This window comes from Choloepus didactylus, chromosome 2 (assembly GCF_015220235.1).
Source record: "Choloepus didactylus isolate mChoDid1 chromosome 2, mChoDid1.pri, whole genome shotgun sequence".
Classification (NCBI taxonomy): domain Eukaryota; kingdom Metazoa; phylum Chordata; class Mammalia; order Pilosa; family Megalonychidae; genus Choloepus; species Choloepus didactylus.
In genome coordinates, this window is record NC_051308.1 from 78968900 (window position 1) to 78989442 (window position 20543).

The following is a 20543-nucleotide window of genomic DNA, read 5'->3' on the forward strand; positions in this document are numbered from 1 at the left end:
GTGATGGATCACTTTTCTCTTGCTGCTTTCAGGATTCTCTCTGTCTTTGACATTTGAAAATCTGATTATTAAGTGTCTTGGCATAGGCTTATTCAGATCTATTCTATTTGGGGTATGCTGCGCTTCTTGGATCTGTAATTTTGTATCTTTTATAAGAGATGGGAACTTTTCATTGATTATTTCCTCTATTATTGCTTCTGCCCCTTTTCCCTTCTCTTCTCCCTTTGGAACACCCATGACACCTACATTCAAGCATTTCATGTTGTCATTCATTTCCCTGAGATGTTGCTCATATTTTTCCATTCTTTTCCCCATCTGTTCTTCTGTGTGTAGGCTTTCAGATGCTTTGTTCTCCAGTTCCTGAGTGTTTTCTTCTGCCTCTTGAGATCTGCTGTTGTATGTCTCCATTGTGTCTTTCATCTCTTGTGTTGTGCCTTTTATTTCCATAGATTATGCCAGTTGTTTTTTTGAACTTTCAAAAAACTTTCTGTTTTCATTATGTGCTTTATCTCTTTTGCCATATCTTCCCTAAACTTTTTGAATTGATTTAGCATTAGTTGTTTCGATTCCTGTGTCTCAGTTGAAGTGTAAGTTGGTTCCTTTGACTGGGCCATACCTTTGTTTTTCTTAGTGTAGGTTGTAGTTTTTTGTTGTGTAGGCATCTGGTTTCCTTGGTTATCCCAATCATGTTTTCCAAAACCAGAACTGGCTCAGGTCCCAGGAGGAGAAAGTATTCAGCACCAGGTTTCCCTGAGGGTGTGTCTTAGAAGACTGACACACCCTGTGAGGCCTCAAGATACTGCGCTTTTCCTAACCTGCCCAGCAGGTGGCTCCTGTCAGCCTATTGCTCCCAACTGGTGTGAGGAGGTGTGGCCCCTTTAATTCTAAGCTTGAATTGTTTCTGGTTTGATTGTTTTCTCCCAGGCCCTGGTGTCTGGTTCTGAATGGAAGGTGGGTAGTAGAACTGGGCACCACCTCTTTCCTCTTAGGGAAGATACACCCCCTAGGGAATTTTCATTTTCATTTAAATAGATTCTTTGTCTCTCTGACTCTGCTATCTCCACCCTCGTCTGGGTCAGAGTGGCTGCAAACTGAAAATGGCTGAGTCTTTCTCCACTGCAGAGCATTGCAAACTGCAAATGGTTGAGGCTTTCTCCACTGCACCACTCAGGCTGAGAGAGAGTAAAAGGGACAGAAAGCCCCCTTCAGGGTCAGTCCCTGGCCCCCAGTTTCACCCGTCAGCCAGAGATATCCTTGTTGGGGATTTGCAGCTTGCATTGAGCAGTCCACATTTGTCAATTAAAACCCCAGTTGGAGCTGGACTGCGGTATATTCTCTTGTTCAGAGAGTGCTGCTCTCTATCTCAGTGAGGCTTTGCCGTTCAGGCTGCCGTGGGGGGAGGGGAGTCCCAGCTTGTTCCACAGTTTCTACTCACAGATTCCATGCTGCGATGTCAGGAATTCCTCCCAATCCAGGTTGGTGCATGATGTGTGGACAGTCACGGTTGTCCCACAGCAGTTATTCCAGATCATTTATTAGTTGTTTCTTGTTGTTTATTAGTTGCTCTGGAGGAACTAACTAACTTCCACTCTTCACTATGCCACCATCCCGGATAGCTTTTTAAAAACTCAAAATGCTTTCTACAGATTCAATATTACTCTGTTCAAAGTTTGCTGCTTCATTTGATCAAGTGGTAGTCCTTTAAGAAATATGGCAAGCATTGTTTGTTTTGTCTTTAATTTATTCAAACATTTATTTACTCGCTTTGTCATTCTAAGCATATGATAAATGTTTACATGTTCTGGGCACAATTTTTGAATGAGAAATTTGGACACATGGTATGAGAAGGACAGAAGAAGTTATGAAGAAAATGGGTCTGAATTTTAGTAATCATACTTTTCCCAGAAAACCAAGTGTATGTGGTTCCATATGAAAATGGAAGAGAGTGGAACAGCACTTCATATATATTTTGAGCATTTCCTTTAAAGAATTCAAAGAATACCTGCATACTAAGGGCAATCCTATCACAATTTGAAAAAAATATATTATTTCAGAGCATTACTTACCAGTTTTATTTTTCAAGTGGGGCAGGATGCTGGAGATGCATTTTTGATTACCCAGGAAAGTCAGACACACATATTCACTGCTTTCTACAGTTATTCCATCCCTGATAACTGTACTATCCCTAACTTCTGCAGCCATTTCACCCTTTTGACCTGTAAAATTTCATGTAGTTCTGCAAACACATCATATTGTTTCATACTTTTCTGGCCCCACATATGTTGTTCCCTCTTCTGGAAAATCTAACTCTCTACCCTTATTCTCCCTAAATTCCCTCTCACCCTTCAAATCCCAGGTCAGGCTCCTGATCCTCCAGAAGCCTCCTTTGGCCCCATGCACACCTTCCCAGCCACCCCCTCCTCTCTGGCGCCAAAAGACCTTGTCATAGCACCACCATTGCAAACATCATGCTGAATTACAGTTATTTATTTATACGTCTGTATATTCCATTAAACTGTGAGAAATTGTGCGTGCCTTAAGATCCATGCCAACATGCTGTTTTCCAGCAAGTGCCATGGTTCCTGTACAGAGGAGATGCACAGCTGGTGCCTGTTGAACTGAGAGGACTATACATGTTTTTACAGTTCTAATTAGGTTGGGAGTTTGATGAAAATAAAACTATTCAACAAATATTTATTGAGCGCATACTATGCCAGGCACTCTTCTAAGTGCTAGAGATATAACAGTGAAGAGAACAGAGAAAAATTCCTGCTGTCATGGAATTTGCATTCTCCTCTTTAGCTGGGCGGTCATGGGCCCAGGTAAAAATTCTACTCAGGCAGAAGAGGAGAAATGAAATTGAGACAGTTAGCCATTTTTGACATACTTTTATCATTATCTTGTGTTTAAAAGGGCATGTGTGTTTTTTAAAAATGGCAGAATATAGTAATTCTGGTTTGTTTGCCTTAGATGCTGCATGTATTAAATTTAGTTTATTGCATGAGCATTAACAGCCTATTTAACAGTCTGTCTTATTTGAGGATCTCTCCCTCACTCTCACTGTGTGTGTATGTGTGTGTGTTGGGGACACCCAGGGGGAGACTTTCAAAGAAAGTGTTCTTGAAAGCTCCTTCACATGTCGTTGGCTCCACACAATAATCCACTGAGCTGGGTAGTGCCAGCAGGTGTGATTACCCCATTTTACAGGTGGACAAATAAAGCACCAAGAAGTCAACTAAATTCATTAAGATGATAGAGCTAGCTGGTGAAAGAGCCATGTTTCCTGACTTCATACTTTTTATTTTATTAAGGAGGTGGCTAAATAGCAGTGTCAAGTAACTCAGGATCAGTGGGTAACTTAAGTATTTACTGTCATTTTAAATTGCAAATTGCCTCCAGAAAGGAATGAATCAAAGTAAGCCTTTCTGCACAGAACACGTATACTTCTTTCATCTTTCTCCTGATCCTTGATCCGAGTAGTTTTGTCTTTACCTTTTCACTCCAGTTCAGCTGGTTCTCTTCCCACAGAAAGTGGCTCATGGTGGTGAGGTCCATCATCTGTGAGTGCTGCATTTAGCAGGCCCAGTGTTTGGGCTGCAGCTTTCTCTGTGGTCACACTGGCCCCCGTTCACCTTGACCTCATGTTCCATGGGTTCTGTGCTTTGTCACAGCACTGGCCTGCCAGGCCTGAGGGCTGAGTGTTTATCATGGTGACATTAGGCAGTGCTAGGCTTCCTCTCCAGGTTTAACCACTCACGGCCTGTTCCAGCTTCTCTACTCGGCTCCTCTGCTGAGATCTGACATTTCTTGCATACTTGAAACTGTCCCCACATTCATGTATTGCATCTGTTCATATCATATATAATCAGGATAGTCATAAAGCAGAGTAAAGGATCCCTTTTTGCTGCATTAGAACAGAAAATGAGGATTCATAAATTAGAAAAATACTTAGTATGAAAACTGTATATCAGGGATGAGTTATAAGTGAAAAGAAAGCAAGTTTTGGAGAGAGTCTCTAAGTTTCAAATTCCTCACTGTAATATGGGGGTAATAATAATAATACCTACCCTGAAGGGTTGTTATAAGGATTAGAATAATTTATGTAAAATTCCTAGCTTTGTGCCTAGAACAGAGTAGGTTGTAGGTTCTCCAAAATGATTAAATAAAACAGATTTTCTTCTTTTTCCATATTATTTGAAATTTAGGCAGCATATGCAAGAGAACTGAAAACACATGTCCACACAAAAACATGTACACAAATGTTCTTAGCAGCATTATTCCTGATAGCTAAAAAGTGAAAACAACTGAACTATCCATTAACTGATGAATAAATAACCAAAAATGTGGCTTATCCCTACAGTGGAATATTATTCAGCCATAAAAGGAATGAAGTATGTATGCTACAACATGGATAGCCACTCAAGAAATTATGGTGGTTGATTTGTGCTTCCTGGTTACCAGGTAGAGTTAGATTTTTAGCTGTTGTGAATAATGCATGCTACCACATTATGCTAAGTGAAAGAAGCCAGACAAAAAAGGCCTCGATTGTAGGATGCCATTTACATGGAATGTCCAGAATGGGCAAATCTATTGAGACAGAAAGTAGATTAGATGTTGCCAGGGGCTGGGGGTGGGAGAAATAGGGAGTGACTGTTAATGGGTACATGGTTTCTTTTTGGGTAATGAAAATGTTCTGAAATTAGACATTGGTGATGGTTACACAATGCTATGAACGTACAAAAAACCACTGAACTGTACACTTTAAAAGAATGAATGTTAGGTATGTGAATTATATCTCATTAAAGCTGCTATAAACCAATTGAGGCAGCACTATGTTTTAGTTGCTATGCAATGAGGAAAGTTATACATGGCATTTGTGGGAGGTGTACCCTTATGTTCACTGTATTATATTTGCATAAATTTTCTCTTTTTGTTCCAGTACTATTGATATTTGACTGGTTGAGCAAACTGTTTAAACCTTGTTCAACTTGTGTTTGTCTTTCCCTGTTCATTGAAAATGCTTACTGTTTGTGAAAACAGTGATGTGACGTTATTGCTATCCTTCCAGCCATAACTGAAGTATTTAATTACTGAACTGTGTGCCCTTTGCATGTGTAGATGGATGGGTTTGCTTAGTAAGAGCTTGAATAATGTAGTCTTTGTGCTGTGTCCATGGTTTACAGAGAGCCCCTGCTGTGCTGGGCAATTATCATGGCATTTCAGTCTAAAAGTTCCTGTGGGTTCTAAAGATAAAGACTTTTATCTTTAAACCAGTATATCCGGCTTCTCTTGAAACAACTGGAAAATATAGCATTTCTGGGTACACATTTAGCATGGCATCAACCAGATGGGGCTTGCATGTACCTATTCTTAATAGTCCTCTTCGCATACTGTGAGCTCACACAGGACCCATTTCACTCATTGATTTTACCCGCTCAGCCTTTGTAGACATTTGGGTTGGATGGTGAAAAGCCTCCCTGAAATTGTTCATACATGTATTCATTTATTCACCAAACACATGATAAGTTCTATTTTATACAGTAAACTCTAATAAGTGCTGGGGCAATTTGCGTCCTCAAGGAGCAGTTGGGCAGTGGAGAAAAATGTGGAACCAGCTGATTATTATAAATGAGCAAGTGCAGGGCTTGTAGTTTAGGCAGGGTATTGGTGTCTAATTACAGATATGGAGCATCCAGTCCAGCCTGAGGTGTTTGGAGGGTGGAGAGGTGCAGATCTCCTAGAGGAAGTGTTCCTGGCTTCTTTTGTGTCCTCTGTTTAGGATCAGTGCTTTAGTTCTTGACCAGACAGGAACATTTAACTAGTAATGCCATTTCTTTGGGGCACATCCACAAAATAAGACTTAACAGCATTGGATAAGCCAGCAAGGAAGAGTAAAAGGGAAATGAAGAGTGGATAAGGAATACTGGGAAGAAGAATAAACAAGGAACAAAGGAGAAGAAAAACAGGAAAAGGAGTATTTAGACAAATGAGAAACATATTTATCTTGTTTTAGACACTGCTGCTGCTATTTTCAGAGCATTCCAAAGGTGTTTACTTCAAGAAAAATTATGCTGGAGTTAACCTAAGAAAAGTTTGTAGGGAATTGATGAATCTCCCCATTTTTCTTGTTTTATTTCCTGCTGGGACATTTCCATCCTTTCATTCTGAGATGCTTGGATTGGTCATGGTGATTAGTGTCCTTGTCAAGGCAGAGGATTGCTTCCAGCTCGATAGGTGTTTCCGCTCTGTGAGCATATGTGGTGGGAGACCCTGTGTGTGGGGGGGAAGGGGTGAGATGTGGACTGAGGGAAAAATCAAGGTCTAACACCCACCATTTGTACAACTTGGGAAGTCATAACCTGTCATCCTCAGCCTTTTCTTCTGTAAAACGGGGGGATAATAATAATTGCCAAACTTAGCTAATCATAGGACTCAGAATGGGATAGCGTTTATGGAAAAGTGCTTTACAAATGTGCAAGGGGGTCCTAACACAAAAAAGAAGAAAAATATAGCTCAGAATCAAAAGTAAAAAAAAAATTGCTTTTTTGTAGTATGATTATCTTGATTTTATTAAGATGGTATCAGCTTTTTTAATTGATTGTTAACTAGCCAATCAGCAAATTTTACCATTTCCTCCTCCCTTTCTTTAGGGTTGATATTGATTAGTTGATCAATTGCGTTTCCAGAATAAAGCCACCTTTGGCATCACATTTACCCAGTCTTTAGGTATATAATATCTACGATTGTTTCTGAAATTAACTGGAATATACTGAGAAGGGATGATAAACATTTATTTTGTTGGTAAGGAGGGTTTCATGAAAAGTGAGTTGTGTTTTTTTGTGTTTTTTGTGTTGTTTTGTTTTGTTTATTGGTTTTTATTTTTTTTTAGTTCATTAGGAAGGAGGACAACTTAATTGACTTGATAGCACCCAGGAAAAGGCTTTCACTGGGAGAAGTCCTCAACTCCCAGTCCATATCTGTATCCATATCCAATCTATTCTCCATCCAACAGATAGATTCTGGAACTTTACAAAATCTACCTGGTTACCAGCAAGCAAGAACCAAGCCTCGTATTTCTCTAGCGGCCATGCCTGTCTGTCTTCCTCCGCGAGGCTTTCCCTGAGATAGCGACAGAGGTGCTGGGGCTTGCCGACATGGCCTTTCTTGAAGACGAATTTCATTAGTTGCTTCCATAAGTGGAATTTTAATTTTAGGTAGGACTCTTTTTTTTTTTTTTCCTATACCAATGAGACTTCCTTGCCAGACAAAAACGAGAGGCAGTTAAGACGGTAGCTCAGTTTTTGAAGTCTCAAGTCGGAAAATTCATTTTTGCCAACTCACTAGTCATAGTCCTAATCGTCCAGGCAGTGACTAACTTTGTTGTTTATTCCACCACCATTCCCTCAGACCTCTGGGGATATATTCTGCAGATTCCGAGGCAGCAAAGGTCAAGCTCTGCACAGTGTTGCCCTCCCCCTGCCCCACCTCCTGCTTTCAGTCCCTGTTGCTCTATAGTGGCAGAGGTCTAAACTTCCCGGGGTGGTGGGGAAGCTGAGAACATCCCCCGAGGGCCAGTGCAGGTGAGAGTCAGCAGGAGCTCAGCGTCCTCGGGGCCCCGTTCCACCTGCTGGGTGATGCCGTCTGCAGCCTAAATATGGCTCCAGCGGCCTCACACTTACCATGGTGAGTTTAGCCCTAACCACCTCAGTAGGACTTGTGGTAAAAATACATGAGTCAGTTCTAACTATTTTCAAGTTAGTTGTTAGATTAAGAGCCAAGGCTGAGAAATGAAAACTGACCTTCTGGAACAAGGAGAAATGTCAATGTTTTAAGAAGACATGGGCCAGAGATCTCTCTCTCTCTCTCTCTCTCCCTCTCCCCCACCCCTTCTTTCTCTTCTGCCACAGCCAAGTAGTAAAGCTGAATCATCCTGCAGACAGGTTTATTTACTGGTCTGCTCTCTGTGTGTTAGAGTGACAGTGCACCTGTTGACCACGGAACTTCATTAGCCAAGGAGAGCCGCACACATGCCATCAACCACATTTTAGTGTGTTTATCTTCATCTTAATTTGATTTTGAATCTGAGACTCATGGGCCTTTGCTAATGTGCACAGCTGGAGGAGGGGAAGAGGCAACAGGAAACAGGGAGAGAAACAGAATCTGAGAGAAAGCAGATGGGCAGCAAAGGCCATCTTCTACTTCAGGCTCTTCTACTTCAGATTCCAAAGAAAGTGAGCCAGGACTCGTGGACAGAGAGGGGACTGACCTCAAGCACCACCGCGGTGTCAAGGTCTCCGAGAGGTGGAGGAGGGAGTCTCACAGTGACTGGCGGGTGCTAGGGCTCCTTAGAAGTCAAGGGAAGTCACTGTCCCAACATGACCTTCAAAGTAAATTAAGTGAGGACTGGCACAGCTCCAGAGCTGAGCTCTCCTTACCAGCTTATCCTGGGCCAGACAGACCCAGGGAAGAGAGAGAGCGGGGAGATGCAGATTTACGTGTGAACCCACTCTGGTTGGAGAACTGTGACACAGATTAGGTAACAGTCCCAGCCTCTCGAGAGCGCTGTTTCCTGGCCAGTTTGTGTTTTCACAGACAGTGGTTTTCCAGTTTGATTAGTAACTGTAAATTACTTGCAGATCACTTCTCCAGATCTCCAGCTGTGCGTTCACATCATTTGTTTTCTTCAAGGAATTCTTTAGCACTGTGTGTTCATTTCCTGCGTGCCTTCCTAGTCTCATTGGAGTAAAGGTGCAGACCAGAGGCAGTTCTTATTTTCCAGGGGGTTGGGGAGGAGCCTCAGCTGCTTTCAGATTGGAAAAAGGACCAGAGTGCCTCAGCTTCTCCGCAGGGAGTCCTGGGGGCTTCCGTTTGGTGCTTTGGACCGGGTTGGCTGTGACCCTGAGGGTGGCGCCGGCTCCTCAGCTTAAACCTCCCAGGTCCACATATTCTGTGTCCTCAGCTCCCTGGGCAGATGAGGACATCCAGCTCAGCCACAGAGGTTTTGTGTTCAGTTACTCGTGGTCGCACGGTGCTGCTGCTTTGTTCCACAGGACTCTGAAAACAGAATGGTTAACACAAGCCTACTGTTTCCTCCAGGGAGCTCACAGTTGGGCTTTTGGTATCTTCCTTCCCAACTCTGAACAGACTGGAGCCCACATGCTTTCATTATTATGTATTCAAATAGAAACACATTTTTGTCAGGGGGATTAAAGGACATCAGTCAGAAGCGTCTGCCTGCATTTCTGTTTATTTTCCTTTTCCCAGGACAGTGGAGGGACGGGCAGATCACTGTAGTTTTCTTGCTCAGGGGTGGGGGTTAGGCGGATGCAAGGCATCCTCAGTACAGTCGGGTGGCCAGCTCTGCTCCGCTGGGACCCAGCGTAGGAGGGATCGACCCTGCACATCAAAGAGCAGTGTGGAAGCAGTTGGAAGACGTTGTCATTTCCTCGGAAGCTTGAGAACAAAGAGAATCTTAACAATTTGGGGGAAGTAACTCTATATAATTTTTTTTTTATTCAATAAAGACAGTATTTTATTTTAGATCTATGTTTCTATTTTAAGTTAGACATATCATCTCCTCATACACAAAGCAGCTAATTTCTAAAGATGTTTGTCAGCAGAGCATCCTTAGGCAGGTTTTGGAGTTGTGTAATCTGTACACTAGGAAAGTAAATTTCATAGAATAACAGCTTTCTTAGGAAATGCATCAACGTGTATGAAGAGCAAAGACAGTTGTCTTTTGCGTCTGTGAATTGCTTATCCAACACAGTCAGACAATACGAACATGTTTAAAGTTCAGAAGACTGAAAACCAGACACCGATCCTAATCAATAGCAAGTGTTGGAGGCCCTCAGAACATTTGCTTTTCTGAGTGTCCTACCTTTTGTTTCATAGGATGCTCAGTGACAGTCTGGAAACTTCTTGGACCTGGGTATTTGCAGAAGTCAGGAGAGAAGTGTTGGTGAATTTAAGTCCTGAATAAGGAAGTAACAACAACCAAGGAAAGAAGTACCTGCAGTATAAATTCTCCTATACTGTCCATAAATCATTTGGGGGATCATATAGAATTCTCATAACTTTTGGCTAATGCTGCAGTGAAGTTGTGTGTGGATTTTTTTTTTTTTTTTTTCATTTTGATTTATTTACTCTTAATGTATTGGGTGAAGAATCACATGCATTAGAGCTGATTCCCAGTTTCAGGAATTGCTCTATCCATGCTTCCTATGAGACAAGTGGTTTACCCCACATAGTGCCCTTCATGGCCGTCTGTTCCACTGGACATTGGTAGCTTGTGGCCATGTGTCATATCTGATGTGATTTTTGCTGACATGTACACCTATTGGCGGAATTACAAGGTAGATGAAGCCTGTGGCCCTCTTCCACAGTGATGTCTGGACTACTTTCCCACCTCTCTCCCGGTGCTCCTTCCTACCATCTCTTTGCCCCAAGGTGCTCACCGGTGTCCCTCAACGCTTCAGCTACACATCACTTCTCTCCCCCTCCCGGTGAGGGAGGGCCAGGTAGGCCCATGGGGTGACCCTCCCTCCCAGGCCTTTTTGTAGAGGGAGGAGCTGTTTCTAATTCAGTTTCAAGAAGAGACTTGAAAGCAGGTCATTGGTGTTACCTCCTGATTGTCTACTTTTTGAATAATGTTTTTAATAAGTCTAATATTGGTTTAAATAACCCTTTTATGAAATAAGGGTTTACAATATTGTCACACATTTCTGCCTCCCATTCTTCTATACTTTATGATTTCAGTTATATAGTTTCAAGCTGCAGGATGTTTTTCAAAAATTTATTGTACATGTAACATGGGGTTCTGCTATTCTTTGTTTCACATTTTTTTTTCCTGTGAGCATTCTCTCTCTGAAAGGTTTCCGTGGTTAGTTTTGGAGCAGCCAGGACCTCGAAAAGCTCAAGTGAAAATAACAAAAGCCATTATGGGTTGAGTTTAACGAAGTCCTGTTTTCTGAAATTGCCAGATATGGAAGAAGGAACCACTGTTCACATCTCTTCATTTGCTCTTGTCAAGACCATCTCCTTGTGGGATCACTGCTGATGATAATCCCAGTGGCTTTCCCTCCCAGAAATAATTGCTGGATTGTCAACAAAATTGAAGCAGTTTTACTCCCTTTTTAAAGATATAGACACCACTATCTTCCCATGACCCTTTTTTTCCTTGTTTTTCCTTCCTTCCTTCATTTCTTCCTTCCTTCATTTCTTGCTTCCTTGTTTCCTTGCTTGCTTTCATTTAATACTGAGCTTGTGCAAGTAATTTCCAGACATCAAGACACTTCACTTTCCCCTAAATATTTCAGCATTCATCTGCTAAGTGCAAGACATTCTCCTACATAATCACAATGCCACTATCCCTTTCAAAAAGTTTAACTTTGGTGCAATAATACTATCTAACACAGAGCTGATACTCAGATTTCTCCAGTAGTTCCAATAATGGCATTTATAAGCTATTTTTCTTGTTTCTCTTTAAACTATGATCAGATGAAAGGTAATACATTGCCTTTTGTTGTTATATCTCTTTGGTATCATCTAATCTAGATGGTTCCCTCAACATTTTTATCTTTCATGTTATTAACATTTTTTAAGAAAGAGTCTACCAGTTGTTTTATGATTTGTCCCATAATTTGAATTTGGCAGATTATTGTCCCTTGATTATATTCAGGTTGAACACTTTGGGCAAGAATACTGCTTACTTAGTTGTATTCTTCTCAAGGTGTCACAGCAAAAAGTACTGGATGTCAATTATTGGTTGATATTATTGGTGACGTTAAGTTTGATCACTTGGTTAAAGGCATGTCACCAGATTTTGAATTGTAAAGGTATCTTTCTCCGTTTGCAATTAATAAGTTATTGGTGGGGTGATATTTTGAGGCTTTGTGAATATCCTTTTTGCAAAGAATCTTTTATGCCATGGCTTTAGCATCCATTGATAACTACCTGAATCAATTATTGCATTGGTAGTTGCAAAATGGTGATTTTTCTAATTCTTTCATTCATTCTATGTTTATTCACTGTTATTCTTTGTGGAAAAGTGCCCCTCCCCCATGAATTCATGAATTCTTTTTATTCAATATTTTGTGATCCATTAATTGTTTTATTTTCTTTTTCTTGCTTAGATTGCCTCAAATTTGGCCAGTGAAAAACCCTTCAAGCTGTTTCTTGTGTCCTTTTGACATGTTTCCATCAGTATTTGAGCATTTCCTTAACTCTCTCGTACAACAAGATATTCTAGACTCGTGTTACACCTTTTCTCCTTCAAACCCAGGATTAGCCTTTCTCCAAGAAGCTCTGGTTCTTTTTAGCAGGGAATGGGATTTAGAAACAAAGATTTGGGGTTAGGTGTGTTTATTGCCCCTGGAGTGTTATTGCTTATAGACTACATCAGTGGATAGCATTAGGAAATATGTGTATTTTTAAATATTCAGTTTATAGTGACACCTCCAATTCCAAATCAACCCCACAAGGTCCTTCTTCTTCCTTATTCCATACTTGTGCCTCCCTTATCCCCTGTGAAAAGTATTCTTGTGCTCTATTCCACAATACATGTAAAACAGTCTTGGAATTTTTACACTAATAAAACTACCAAACCAAAAAATCCACTAAATAAAATTCAAGATTTCTTTGTGGCTATTTTTGTCCTTAAAAAGTATCCTACTGAGGTTATAAAGTCAGAGCACTGTCTTCAAAGGTTAATTGGAGTAATTCTTTTTTTCCCTCTGGTTGTATTGTAGTGTCAATTTCTTATGAATTGTTTGCGCGCTTATCTTTTTTGTTGTTGTTGTTGTTAGAGAACTATGTTTATAGAACATTTGCACTTATCTTTTGCCCACTTCTCTATCAGATTTTTGGTTTTTTTTTCCCTCTATTTTTAAAATTACTCTATTATTAATTAGGGAGATTAGCTCTGCATCTATGATATAGGTTACAAATATTTTCTCTCACTTTGTTTTTTGACTTTGCTTACAGTGTTTCCTGCCATACAAATGAATTTTTTAATTTTTATGGATTCAGATTTATGAATCTTTTCTCTTTTTTACATCTGGATTGTGAGTCCTAGTTAGAAATCCTGCTGCCATACCCAAGTTATACAGGAATTTACTCATATTTTCTGTTGGTGCTTGTATGTTTTCACTTTTATTTTTTCCATCTAAATTGCTTAACTGTTTGGAGTTTATTCTGGTATATAGTGTGAGTTATGAATCCAATTTTATCTTTTTTTACAATTGACTATGCAGTTGCCTCAACACATTTTTATTTAAAAGTCCCTTTTTCTTCCTGTGATTTGAGGTACCACCTTTATCATATACTAAATTTTTATACTTTTTTCTATTCCACCAGTCTCCCCACCTGTTCCTGTGTCATTACCACAAAGTTTTAATTGTAGTGGTTTGTAGTATGCTTTAATATCTTGTTGGAGTAGTCCTCCTTCATTGCTCTTTTTTTTTTAATTTTTGGCAGGATTTTCCTAGCAATTCTTGCATACTTATTTTTCCATATGTCTTTAGAATCAACTTTTCTAGCTCCAGGAAAAAAAAAAAAAAACTACTTGTTATTTTTACTAGAATTACATTTAACTTTTTTTTAATTAAGGAGAATTCCAGCCTTTATCTTGTTGAGTCATCTGATCCAAGAACAAAAAATGTCTTGTCATTTTTCAATGCTATTTCTTTTGCCTTTTGGGAGAGTTTTAAATTTTCCTCATTTAGGGTTTGCACATTTCCTATTTTTATTCTTTATATTTTATTTTCTTTTAAGTGTGGTTTCTTCTTTCATTATATTTCCTTCTGGGTATTGTGTGTACATATGAAGGATATTGATTTCTGCTTCCTTGTGTTCTACCACTTTAGTTAATTCTTTTATAATTTTAGTTAGTTTTATTATTGATTCTCTTGGGTGGTATCATTTGCAAATAGATAAAAATTTACTTCTTTTGTTTCATTTCTTCTGCCTCTAAAGTTTTCTTTTGTCTAATTGCATTGACTAATATACTCAAAGTAGTATTAATCAGTAATAGAGATGATGGGCATCTTTGTCTTGTTCTTGACCTTAGTGGCAATGCCTTTCTCCATCAAGTAAGGCTTTAGGACTGAGGTGTGTGTATGTGTGTGTATTTTAATCATGTGATGAAAGTTCACATCATTTTCTACTTATTGAGCATGTTTTTTTAAAAAAGTTCAGCAATAGAAATTGAATTTTAAGCATTTTTTGGAGATAATCACAAATTTTCTTCAAGTCTATTAATATGGTTAATTATATATATTAATGGATTTCCTAATATTGAACTATCTTAGAGTATGCTTATTGTTTTCTTATTAGGATGTTGGGTCATGTTTGCTTACACTTTACTTAGAATTTTTGCAACATATTCATTAAAAGATTGGTCTGTAGTTGTGTGTGTGTGTATATTTATTTATGTATTTACCAAGTTTAGATATCAATATTGTACTTGTGTTATTTGAAAGCACTTATGTTTGTACTTGCAAAAATTTGGAATTTCCGTGCTTCTTTTTACAGTCTAGGGGAATATCTGGTCTATTAAGATTTGGTAGAATTCCCCTGTGAAACCATCTGGTCCTAGTGTTTTCTTTTCTTCCCTTTGTTTGTGGGATAACTCTTTGGTAAATTTCTCTATTTTGTCCATGAAATTGGTCTTGGTTTTATATTGCTTCTAGAGTCAATTTTGCTGACTTAAATCTTCCTAAGAGATCATCCATTATATCTAGTTTTCAAGTTTTTCATTGAGTTGCACGAAGTAGTTATTTATGATTTTTAAATCTTCCATGTCAGTCATTATTCCTCTCCCCCTTCTCATTTCTTATTTTTATTATCACGTTGTCTCTCCTTTTTTTCTTAATTAGGTTAACCAGGTGTCTATTTTGTTGATTTTTTATTTCAAAGAATCAGCATGTTCTGAATTGATTAAGTAGGATTTTAAATTTGGGTTCTGGTGGAGGTCAGGGAAGAAAGAAATAGGGGGCCAGCAGCAGTAGAGCATGAAAAAGATAGTCTATTATTTACAGTTTCTGGAGGGGGAGAGGAGGCCTCAAGAGGGGACAACAGGATGGGCTCAGCCAGCAGGTAGGTGCACACCAGCAGGCATCAGGACCCAGGGGCTTGTGCCTTTATTGTGGTACAGGGTGGTGGTTAGTAGGTTTCCTGTGGGAGTCAAGGATTGGCTGGTTTAAAGCAAACGTGTGCAAACAGGGGAAGGGACTAGGGTCCTCGGGTGGTGGGGACATGTCTCTTCTCTTCTGGAGCCAGCTGTGGGTCTTGGGTGAGTAGTGTGGGTGCTGCGGTGTGCATGGGAGGTAATGGTTGGGCGGAGGTGACTGATAAACACTGGGGCCTGCAGTAGACGTGGGTTAATGGCTAGAGCAAAGGAAAAAGGTCCTGGCAAAAAGGGGTGCCAAGGCAGCACAAACATAATGGAGGATCAGGACACAGCATTTTTATTTATTAGTTCTGTAATCTGTTTATTTACTTCATGACTTTCTACCTCTATCTTTACTATTTCTTTCTTTATGGTTGTTTGTTTTGTTGTTCTTTTTCTAGATTTTTCATTATTTTGAGTATTTCCTAGTATTCTTTAGTTTTGAAAATAATTTATTTTCATACTTTTATTTTTGTTGGTTCAAGCATATAAAACTATGAATTTTTCTCAGCTCTCTCCTTTGGTGGTTCCCTGATTCTGATATGTAGTGTTTTCATTATCAGTTTTTAGAAGTTCTGAAACTGGTTTGTATTTCTTCTTTCAATAAATAGTGGTTTCATATACAGCTTTTAATGAGTTTTTTTTTTTTGTTTTTTGTTGTATTATTAATTTCTAGTTTTATTGCATTGTGATCAGAGTTTGTTGTTTGTATTATTTCTATTTTATGGAAGCTTTCTTTGTAACATGATTCTTGGTCAATTTCTGTGAATGTTCCATGTGTACTTGAGAAGAAGGTATATTCTCTATTACTGTATTGTGTAAGTCCTCTAAATCTTTACTTTTTCCCCATTTGAGCTGTCTTCAACTGAGAGTGGTGTGTTTGTGTGTCATTATTGGGGTTTCTGTTTTTCCTTGCAGTTTCTGTACTTTTTACTACATTGGGGGGAGGGAGGACAACAAACTGCAGCCGGCAGACTGGCTGCCTGTGTTGCAAATAAAGCTTTATTAGAGCACAGCAACTCTCATTCATTTATGTATTATTTATGATGGTGTTCATGCTACAGTAATAGAGTTCCTAAAATATTTATATCTGGCTCGTAAAAGAGAAGTTTGCTGACCGCCTCTACTATAGGCTGGTGCAGAGAGAATTCATGCTTATTATATCTTTGATGTGAATTGAGTCCTTTGATATTAGAGAGTTTTCTTCTTTATCATGGTTAATAATAATTTTTGGTCTAAATTCTACCTTGTTTGATGTCCAGATTACAACTCCTGCCTTCTCTCTTTCTTTCTTTCTTTTTTTAATTTTCCATTTGACCAGTATACGTCTTTCCCAAAGTTATGAACAACTTTGTTTTAGATGTGTATCTACTGTACACTGTAGGGTTGGGTTTTGTTTTGTGATCCAGTTTGAAAATATTTTTGTTTTAGTAAGTGAGTTAAGCCCATTTGTGTTCACTGATATGACTAGAATGTTTGGTTTTAACTGTGTCACATTATTTTGTTGTATTAGCTGTATATTTTATTTACTATGCTTCTTTCCCCATGAGGTCTGTTTTCTTCACTCTTTATTTTCAAATTTCTTTTGCTATTTAGAATAGTTTGAGTTGTGGTTCTAGTGGTTATCTTTATATTGATGCCTATTATAATGCCCTTAGTTTTTTTTTTTTTTCTTTCTTAGCCTTATAGTATTATGAAGTTTGTTACCTTTAAACAATTTTTTTGACACTTGTCTATTACTAATATGATAATCAATACATTTATTCAGTGGTGAACTTTCTCCCTTCATTTCCATTTTTTTAAAGTTTTGCATTTTTTTCTATTTTACACTATATGACATTTATATTTTATTCTTCTGCCCTTGACCCCACCTCTATTTTAGTTTTAGTTCTACAGTGAAATACATTAAATGCTTATGAGCAGCTCTGTTGCTCAAGTTTCCCCAGTCATATCTTGGTTGGATGAAGCTCTCAAAGATTTCCCAAGAATAGGGTATTCTCTGTTCCTGTACGCTTGAATCCGTTTTTCTATAGCCTTAATACTTGCAAGACAGGTAGGCTGGTTGTAGATCCTTAAAGGCTCACATTTTCTTTCCTTGAATTACTTGAAATTGCTACTTTATTGTTGTCTTTCTTTATATGTTTTTTGTTGAGAAATCTGATGCCAACTTGATTTTTTTCCCTTTATATATGATTTGGTCTTGTTGCCTGAAGGCATAGAAGAATTCTGTTGTGTTTTTTTATCATTAAAAATCTGATAGCTTTACTAGTATGTGTTTCAGAATTGGTTGTTCTGTTTCAATTTTCCCAGATGTACAGTGGGCCTATACTTGAGGTCCAGGTCTTTTATGGAAAATTTTCTTGTATTATAGTTGTAACTAATTTATACAACTATAAATTAGTTTTTTTTCTCCTTTTAAGACTACAATTTTACATATATTGAAACTTATTTGTTGTGTCTTCTTTATCAGTCACTTTTTTTCCAGATCCTTTTTACCTGTTTCTTTCATTTTCATTTTATTGGCCATTTGCAGGCCTTTTTTTTTGTTCCTCTTGTTATATTTTCTTTCAAATATATTCTCCCTTTGGTCAACTCCTGTTTCACATTTCTCTGAGGCTTTTTGTCCATTTCTGTCTGAGGGCTTGTATTTCTGATTTGAGATTTTTTTTTTTTAGCTTCAAATGTTTCAAAACGGGTATTTAATTAAGCTGTGTATTTTGTTACGCTTTTGTGGGGTTTTTTTTCTTTGTGGTTAGTTTTAGGGGAAAAATGTTGATCAGTTGAACTGTTTTCCTTTTTTTTCTTTTTTTTTTTTAATTTTTATAGGAGCTTTGTAGATGTGGTCTGCTATTTACTATTCATTTTGAAGCATGCTTTTTTCCTTAAAGCAGCAGTAATGGCGTATATATACAGGGTAGAAGGGTTTGGGTTGTTTACTAGGTTTCTTAGTTGAAGTCCTAGTTTTTCTGTTGAATATGGAAACTCCACACTTTTTATATTTTGTTAAACTTTCAAGGTAGAGCAAGTGGATCTGTTTGTTAAACTTTTAAGGTAGATCAGAAACACAGCATTGTATACAGTACTTGAAAGCTTTTGAGTGTTCTCTAGTTCATTTAAGTGGTGGTAAAGTTAATCCAAACTAGAAATGTGACGTTACTTTGGATTTAGTTTTAAATTGGGAACTCTAATTGTGACTTTCCCCCATAGTACATATGAAAAAAGAAGCACTCGCTAGAAATCTTGTTGTATCCTGAAAATTGACTTGAAATGCAGATAAAACTGAATGATTGCTTAAATTGAGGGTAATTGTTAAGTGAAGTTAAAACATAGATTTCACATATTAGATAATTAAAAATCAAAACAAATGGGTGAATTTCCAAGAAGATTTATTAATGACTCTTGTTCAGTTCATGTTATGTTTATACTTTTTTAGCATTTTCATGTGTTTGTTTATTAATACAACCAACAAATGGGTGAATTTCTAAGAAGATTTATTAATGACTCTTGTTCAGTTCATTTTATTTTTATACTTTTTTAATGTTTTCATGTGCTTATTTATTAATACAACCAGTTATTGTTTCTACTATTGTCTAGCCCTGTCTGAGGAGTTAATGACACAAAGATGATTTTAAAGTGTCTCTTATTTCAGAAATGCATAGTCTAATTTGGACCATGAGGGAATTATTTTCATATATACAATTATTTTCCAGAACTGGTCATTTTCCTTTCAGATAATCCAGGCTCTTGGATTTCCTCCTCTTTCTTTGGATCATATAACACTACATTGTACTTTCTTTCATGCAGGGCAGCCACTGATCACAACATGGATAATACAACAGAAATCCTCAGGGAGTGGTTGAAAAATGTACAGAAACTCTATCACTATGTGGAGTGGAGGCCTATGGATGAACCAGAGTGAGTAGCAAGAGCAAATTAGAAACTCATTATTTACTCCTCCTCCCCTAACCAGCCCTCCATTCATTCAGAGTAATAACTCTGGAGACACATGTGACTTTATCTTATTTCTATGTCTACTGAGTTATAAAGACCTGTAATTTCTTCCTTTGATACATCTTCATATTTCTCTCTTCTTTATCCCTGCAGCTGCCAGTCAAGTTCAGATTCACATTAGCTCATAAGTAAAGTACAATAGCAGTAACAATTTTTAAAATATGGAAATAATTTATTCATATTTTGAGTATAAACCAGTTATACTCAAGGGATCATAGTGAATAGTTTGTATAGTTTCTACATACACTGTGCTTTTCTCACTTCTCATATCTTGGCAAGTATCTGTAAAAGTAGTTAAGGAGTTTCTTCATTCCTTTTATGGCTACGTAGTATTCCATTGTGTAGATGCATCATAATTATGTAGTCAATCCCGTTTATGGACATTTAACTTATTTCCAATTTTAACCATAGCAATACTTAGTTGCTTCAATTGCAAAGCAACTACCATTCTGTCAAATCATCCTACCCAAAATATCAGTGAATTGGTTTTATTTTTCTGTTAAAGGATTCCAACAGTTCTATAGTTTCCACAGCACAATGTTCAAATATCTCAGACTTACAATGAAAAGATTTTGTAAACTTAGTCTCTGTGCCCATAATTTCCTGTTTCTTCTCAACAGAAAATCTGCTTTATCCAAAATGTTCCTTTTATTTTCAACTGTAATCTTTGCTCGTGCAGGTTTGCTCACCTGAAAGGCCTTTTCCTTCTGTGTAACCATCTCTTATCCCAAATCCCACCTACTACAGAAAGTCTTTCCTGGTCATTCCAGTTGTAAAATCTCCCTTTCTGTCAACACTTGTATTGCTTATTGTGCATATCACCCTCACTGACACTACCAACACTTAACTATAACTAGCAATGTTATTTAACTCTGTAATTTATGTACTTTTTCCTAAGTAATTTATAGGTTCTTTGGCATGGGCTAGTATGCAAACACTTTATATTTACCCCCAATTCTATGTTGTTGGATGAATAAATGAGTCAAGGAGAACATGAATAAATGTACTTAAAACTTACTATTGTAAATGTTCCCAAGGCCACTACAATTCCAGCTTAAGGTAAACCAATTTTAAAAGTAGAATGAATTGAGTTACCTGAATTTCTGCCCAGGATATATCACTTATTGGAAGTAAAATTGGTATTTTAATTTAAAATGCCATTCCAGAACGAATCTCTTATGTTTATAGTCTCTCTCTATATAACATAAGTACATTTATTATATATATATTTTTTCAAACCCTAGACTATATTGCATATATTGAGCAAAATTTAACACCAAAATATATAGTCTGAACACTATAAAAGAAGTTTGAACACTTCTTTGGAGTTCTTTATAGTGGGACTTGGTCTAATTAATAAAGG

General features: G+C 37.9%; 1 protein-coding gene across 5 annotated transcripts in view; it reads left to right on the forward strand.

Moving 5' to 3' along the window:
* The window catches only part of COLGALT2 (collagen beta(1-O)galactosyltransferase 2), a 167219-nt gene that overhangs the window by 75460 nt on the left and 71216 nt on the right, over positions 1–20543 (forward strand). For all 5 annotated transcript variants that reach the window (XM_037825188.1, XM_037825192.1, XM_037825191.1 and 2 more), the window contains exon 2: positions 18974–19084. In XM_037825188.1, the coding sequence (XP_037681116.1) occupies positions 18974–19084 (111 nt within the window). The remainder of the gene's footprint in view (positions 1–18973; positions 19085–20543) is intronic.